Consider the following 7,328-nt stretch of genomic DNA (forward strand, 5'->3'; position numbering starts at 1 on the left):
ATATTTGAAAACCCCAATGAATTGTACGATGTTCTGAAAAGAACACAAGTTATCCAAACGGAGTAAGAAAGAAGTCGAAAGCTATGATAAACCAATAACCAGGGAAGGACTTGTCAAAGTATTATTTTTTCCAAGAAGGGCTTTAGACTCAGGCAGTTTCATGATTGAGGTAAGCTTATGAAGATAATAACAGTCTGTTTCTCCTTGGGTGCTTATAAGAATTAATTATTTCTAAAATATATAAGCCATTCCAGAGCAAGGAAAAGATGTAAAACTTAATATTCCTAAATTCATTTTATGGACAAAAACCTTGATACCAAAACCTGAGAAAGGTAGCACCAAAAAATAAAGACCATTATGTTATCAGGGAAGGAAAATTCAGAAAAGGAGGGTGAGAATGGTTGTACAACTTGAAGAATATAGTCAATGTAAAGAATGTAATTATGTAGAAATTGTTGAATTGGTGTATGTTCGGCTGTGTATATTCTCAACAACAACAAATAAAACAAGTTAAAATAAAGGCCAGTCACATAATGAATATATGTGGAACAATTAATTTACCTGTGTAATAAAACCAAAAACAAAACCAAAAAAGCAGAAAAGCCAAACTGGTTGCCGTCAAGTCGATTCCAACTCATAGCAACCCTATAGGACAGAGAAGAACTACCCCATAGGGTTTCCAGAGGAGCGACTGGTAGATTGGAACTGCCAGCCTTTTGGTTATCGGCCTGAGTTCTTATCATTTAATATTAGAAAACCTACTAGAATACAGTGTATCAGTAAAAAATAAAACCTAAATTCTTAGTAAAGGCCAAGGAATCATTCAGTCATTTATTGAAATTCAACATCCATTCCTAATTTAAAAACAAAACTCTTAATAAATTCAAAAATAATGTCATTAACACTATAATGAATATTTAGATAACCAACATCAGTCATAATAAAGAAAACACTAGAAGTTGTATCAATAGAATCCAGACAGGTTAGCCGTAATCAGAGCTGACGTTTGAGTATTTCTAAGTTCCAAGCACTGTTCTGGGTAGTTTTAAACGAAGTTACTAATTCAGTCTTCACAACAACTCTATGAAATAGGTAGTTGCTAACACTGTTTTACAGATGAGGGAACTGAGGCTCAGAGAGGCGAAGTCACTTGCCCATCATCACACAGTTACTAAGGCAGAGAGAGAGATAAGCTTTAAAAGCATGGTTTCTGTCTTCCGAGGCCACGTTCCTGGGTTTTGTGCTATTCCAAGTGCTGAGGTTTCAATAAGACAGAATCCCTACTCTGCCCGAGTTCACACGCTAGTGGCTTTATGAGACATGCAGGAGATGATGTGTGTAAAAGCACTTAGAAAAGGGCCTGGCATGTAGCAAGGACTTAAACAGTGTTCCCTGCTGTTGTTGTAAAATAACATCAAATCCTTCCTTCTACAGTTCATGCAGTCTCCACAGTCACTTAACTTTGCTCTGGATGTTCAAGACATTGTACTAAGAGAAAGAGAAATAAGAAGTTTTGAGACAGTAGGGTAGAGATTTGCCAGCATACAAATTAATACTTAAGTATACCAAAAATAAATAAATTACACAGAAGCCAAACAACCAGCTGGAAAATGTTTGTAATGTACATAAAATAGAAAATAAGGAAAAGATGAACACAAAGAAAAAAAATTTTTTTTTTTTTAAATACGCTATTATGCAGTTGATCAACCAATAGACTAAGCTTTTACTCTTGCTATTTGGAATTTCTCTGTAACCATGAACCTGACCATTCAGAATATATTTCATCATTTCTAAAATCTCAGCCATGATTTAATCCTTCTGAAAACTGTAGAAGGAATGATTTGATGTTATTTTACAACAACAACAATAATAGGAGCTAACATTAAGTCCTTGCTACATATCAGGCCCTGTTCTAAGTGCTTTTACATACATTGTCGCTTGCGTGCCTCATAAAGGCACTAGGATGTGAACTGGAGGAGGGTAGGGACTCCACTTACTGAAATCCCAGCACTTGGAATTATACAGAACCCAGAGCAGGGCTGCTGCATATATTCAATGAATGGATCAACAGTTGTATGAGGTGTAGGAATGTTATATTTGGTGTTTGAAGAAAATTTTTACCATAACAATGTCCTTCTAGAACACAGCCATGGTCTCTCCAGCCCAAGATTCTGTCTCCTACAATAGGAGACAAAAGCTTCTCAAAGCTTCAATGACATGCCCAAAAGACTTCTCATGTCCTTAATGAGATATGAGTAATCACTCGCCATGGGCTAGACACACTGTGCCAGTTAAATTATCTCATTTGATCTAATGACAATCTATGGGATAAAAACTCATTTCAGAGAAGAAGAAACTGAAGCCTAGAGACTTCAAACACCTCTCTTAAGGTCACACAGCTGGACAACATTGGAGCAGGGATTCACATCCAAGACTGTCTAAATCCAGAGCTCCTGCTTGTCCCTTTTCCCTGATGAACTTCATGCTTGTTTATGCTTTTACTTTATACCACTTCTTTGAATAAAGAGTTCACTCAGTTCCTATTAACTGTGAAATGACGGACTGGTTTTTGTTGCTGTGTAAATACCTGGTTCAAGTTTCAGCAAAAGAAGGAAACCTGGCTTTAATCTAGTAATAAAAATACGAGGAAATTGAGTTACATCATTTATTTTATCTGTTTAACAAGCAGGCATCATAGCATTATACCCATCAATACTTCAGTATGTTATTTGTAACAGATAAGGACTTTTTTTAATGACAATACTATTATCACATTCAACAAAATTTAATAATTCCTAATGTTATCTAAAGGAGCCCTGGTGGCACAGTAGTTAATAAGCGTTTGGCTGCTAACCAAAAGGTCAGAGGTTTGAACCTACCAGCCACTCCGTGGGAAAAAGATGTGGCAGTCTGCTTCCATGAAGATTATGGAAACCCCCTGGGGCAGTTCTACTCTGTCCTATAGGGTCACTATGAGTTGGAGTCAACTTGAAGACAGTGAGTTTTTTGGAAGTTATCTAATACCTAGTCCATGTTCAGTATTACCCAGCTATCTCTAAAGATATCTTTTTGGACTTGATTTGTTTGACTAGGGGAGAATGAGGTGTTTTTAATATGTAGTATTAAAAGTTTTTAAGTATTACATATTGTAAGTATTATAAAGTCTCAGCACTTGTTATATTAACGCTTGCTGTATTATTTATTCATTAGCAACTTCTTCGAGAGATGCAACAGATGGCCAGTCGTCCCTTTGCTTCTGTAAATGTTGCCTTGGAAACAGATGAAGAGCCCCCTGATCTTATTGGGGGGAGTATAAAGGTGAGAATATGATTCACAAACCCCTATAACTTAACTTGCGAAAACTTATACTTCTATGCCTGGGAAACCAGAGAGAGCAGGAGCTTTATTCCATTGCCTCTTATTTTTCCCTCTCTCTTTCTATTTAACATTAAGCCAAAACACTGATGCTGTCAGGTGTTCTTTTGCTTTCTTTTTCCAGTCTTTGGTTTATGTCATTAAGCATTCTTAAGTTCAGGGAATTTTAAATAGTAAATGATTTGTCTGATTTTCATGTTAGTATTATGTGGCATAATACTTTAAAACTTTCACTTGGAACTAGCTAAATCAAACTATAGTTCTTTATAATTATGTTTTGGGGATTTTCTTTAAAGGAGCAAAATCATAATTTACTATGTATTTTGTGGAAAATAAATATTTCTAACCCCCCCCAAAAAAAAATAGATGAAGAAGAGTGATAGGACTTTCTCTTTTGGAAAAGTGATGACATAGATACTCTGGAGAACCTGACCATGCAAACAGCTATATCCTAAACAAAACAGACTTACTAAAGCATGAATGAGCTCACAGGAAGTAGGTGACATCTCCAGGGATCATCCTCCTTTCCCTCCCCCAAAAAAGAACAAACAGTGAGCTAAAACTCAGATCCATGAGTGGTGTAAAGTGGTTCCAGATTGGTAACACACCATGACTCCCAGCCAGCCAAAGTAGATGCACATCCTTTCTGTAGGGAAGCATCCCCAGTTCAGCCCTGTAGGAGTCCCACAGATCAAGATCAAGCAATCAGAGATTACCAAGGACAAAAGAAGGCAAGCCAACATGAGTTAAAAGTCAGCAAAAACAATAGATAATGGATTTAGACAGTACTCCAGATATTAGAATTGACAGCTAAATAATATAGCAAAATATGAAATGTTTAAAGAAATAAAAGATGAAATCATAAAGATGAGCAGTCAGTGAGAATCAGCAGTAGCCAAGCAGATCTGAAATACAGCCAAATGGAACAACTTGAAATGAAAAATTTAGTAATTGATTTTAAAAAAAACAAAAAAAACCTCAGTTTACATGTTAAACAGCAATCAGACATAGAGGGGGACAGAATTTGTGAACTGGAAGATGACTCTCAAGAACTTACACAGTGCAGCACAGAGAGATACGGAGATGGAAGATGTGACAGAAAATAAGAATATAGAGGATAACATGAGAAGATCCAACAACATATGTATGATTAGAGTTCCAAAACAAATTCATGGAATGGGAGCAATATTCAGATGGATAGTAGTTGATAATTTTCTAGAACTGATGAAGACATGAATATATAAATTCTGATAGCAAAACATCACAGGCAGGATTAAAGAAAGAAAGTGAGAAGGAAGTCAGGAAAGAAAGAAGGAAAGAAAGCTACAGTTGGATGTATCATAGTAAAACTACAGAACTCCAAAGACAAAGAAAAGTTCTAAAAATTAGCCAGAAGAAAAAAAAGACATATCGCTTACAAAGGACTGACAAACTGACAGCTGACTTTTCATTAGTGACACTAGAAAAGAGGGGAAGAATGTCTTCAAAGTGCTGAAAGAAAAGAACTGCCAACCTAGACTAGTTTGCGCAGTCAAACTACCTTCCAAGAACAAGGATGAAATAAAGTATCTTCAGACTAGAAGAAAAACTGAGAGTTTGCAACCAACAAACATGTGCAAAAGAAATGCCTCAAGGTTATGCTAGAAAGACAGAAAATTACCCCGGGAGGATGAACTGAGGTATAAGAAGGAATAATGAGTAAATAAAATAGAAAATGTGTACATAAATCTAAAACAAATTAATAATTTGTGGGATTAAAAAAAAAGACAAACCTAAAGTACCGCACAACAGCCTCATATGTCAGCAGCATATGACACAATTGTCCATTCCTTAAAACACTAGTCTTTTCTTCCAGACACCACCTAGCTGTTCTTACTCAATGTTACTTGCTCGATCCTCTTCATCTCAACATCTGAACAGTGCCCTACCCCAGGCTCAATCTATGAGCCTCTTCTCATGTCTTTTACAGCCACTCCCTTGGTGATCTTATCTATTGTGGATTTAAACACCATGATGCTCTCCACCCAGACCTCCCCCATGAGCCTCCGACTCATATCCATTTGCTTATTCAGTGTCCCCACTTGGATGTCCTAACAGGCATCTCAGACTTAACATGTTCAAAACCAAGCTCTGGATATTATTCCCCAGACTTGCTCCTCTGGCATGTCTTCCTTCACTCAGTAAATATCGCCTCCATCATTATAGTTTCTCAGGCAAAAATCATAGAATTATCCTCGACTTACTCTTGCTCCTATTTTCTCATTCGACATCCAGTCTGTCAGCAGATCTTTTTGGCTGTGTCTTCAAAAATATTTCCCAACAACTGGCACTGTCTCCATCACTGTTACCACCTTGGTCTAGGCCAGTGTCATCCTCACTTAGATTATTGCTGTAGCCTCATAACTGGTTTCCCCACTTCTGCCATTTCACCCATTTAGTCAGTTCCTTGTGCCTCAGCCAGAGTGGTACTGGTAGTGATTTTCTTCACCCGAATTAAAGAAACTCACTGATGACGTACCGGGGAGTATGGTAGGCAGAGTGTTAAAGTTGGTCTCCAAGACTCCTGTCCCATGGTTATTCGGTCAAACACTATTCCAGGTGTTGCTGTAAAGGGAGTTTACAGATGTAATAAAAGTCCCAAGATAGATGTCCTTTAGGCATGGAGAGAGTTTTCTCCAGCTGGTGACAAAAGAGGAAGCCAGAGAGATTCGAAGCATGGGAGAAGCACCATTGCTGGTTTGAAGGTGGAGGGGGTCATGTGAGAAGGAATGCAGGTGGCCTCTAGGAGAGGAGAGCAGCCCCTCGCTGACAGAAAGCAAGGAAATGGGGACCTCAGACCCACAGCCTCAAGGAACTGGATTTTATCAACAACTTGAATGAGCTAGGAAGCGGATTCTTCCCCTTCGCCGTCTCAAAGATAAGAGCCCAGCCTGGCCGACGCCTTGACTTCAGTCTTGTGAGACCCTGAGCAGAAAACCCTCAGAGTCCAACTGGACTTCTGACCTACAGAACTGTGAGATAATAAACGGGTGTTGTTTTAAGCAACTAAGTTTGTGGTAATTTGTTACGCAACAATAGCAACTATTATAGAGAGCATCTTTAAAAACTACATCCAAAGGCTGCAAAAGAAAATGAAGACGTACTTTTCAGAGCCAAATGCATCCAAAGAGTAGGTGAGGAATCCATTTGGTCAGCCATCCAGCTCTTACAAGTGGCAGGCAGGTCTACTTAGTATGTTAAGGACAGCTGAAAGAGTTTCAGTTTTTAAAAGTCTCCATATTTCCGGATCTGTGTTTGAGCCAGATACACAGAATTATCTGACATATCTACCAAAGGAAGGTAGCCAACAATATTACTCGTCTCACTAATGTTAAATGATCGTTATTACCTTTAATGTTTCATTTTCATTATCTCAAAAACTATGATGTATCTGTTTCTATGTACCTAAAATTGATGGTCCTTGTCCTTGAGTGGCCATTAAGTTGTCTGTGTATGTTAAAGCTTTAGGTAATTTTTTGTCTTCTTTCACCAGACTGTTCCCAAGCCCATTGCACTGGAGCCATGTTTTGGCAACAAAGCTGCTGTCCTCTCTGTGTTTGTGAGGCTCCCTCAAGGCCTCGGTGGAATCCCCCCTCCTGGACAGTCAGGTGAGTAGATGAGGGTCAGAGGCAAACACAGCCTGGATGGTGAAGGAGCTGAGTATTGGATACCTCCCTTTCTTAAAAAACTTGGGATAAAGGCAATATGGAATAGTGCCTACCTCTCATCATTGCAAGGATTTAGTGAGATAATTCCATTGTCACTTATGTTCCCAAAACTGTTTTTCCTGCATTCCTATTCACTTCTCAGGAGGAAAGTCCAGGGTTCTCTTCACAGTCCCCTGCTTCCTCAGCCTCTCAGTGGTTGTTGATGCTTCTGACCACACCTTGCTTTCCTGCTGGTATTTCTGGATG

General features: G+C 38.4%; 1 protein-coding gene across 1 annotated transcript in view; it reads left to right on the plus strand.

Annotated features, from left to right (window-relative positions):
- Positions 1-7,100, plus strand: part of LOC111821768 (attractin-like) — a 23,350-nt gene extending 16,250 nt beyond the window's left edge. The window contains exons 4-5 of the mRNA XM_023737561.1: positions 3,211-3,318; positions 6,908-7,100. Coding sequence (XP_023593329.1) covers positions 3,211-3,318; positions 6,908-7,030 — 231 coding nt within the window. The 3' untranslated portion in view covers positions 7,031-7,100. The remainder of the gene's footprint in view (positions 1-3,210; positions 3,319-6,907) is intronic.
- Positions 7,101-7,328: the final 228 nt, after the last annotated feature.

Source organism: Trichechus manatus, unplaced genomic scaffold (genome assembly GCF_000243295.1).
Source record: "Trichechus manatus latirostris isolate Lorelei unplaced genomic scaffold, TriManLat1.0 scaffold00104, whole genome shotgun sequence".
Classification (NCBI taxonomy): Eukaryota; Metazoa; Chordata; class Mammalia; order Sirenia; family Trichechidae; genus Trichechus; species Trichechus manatus.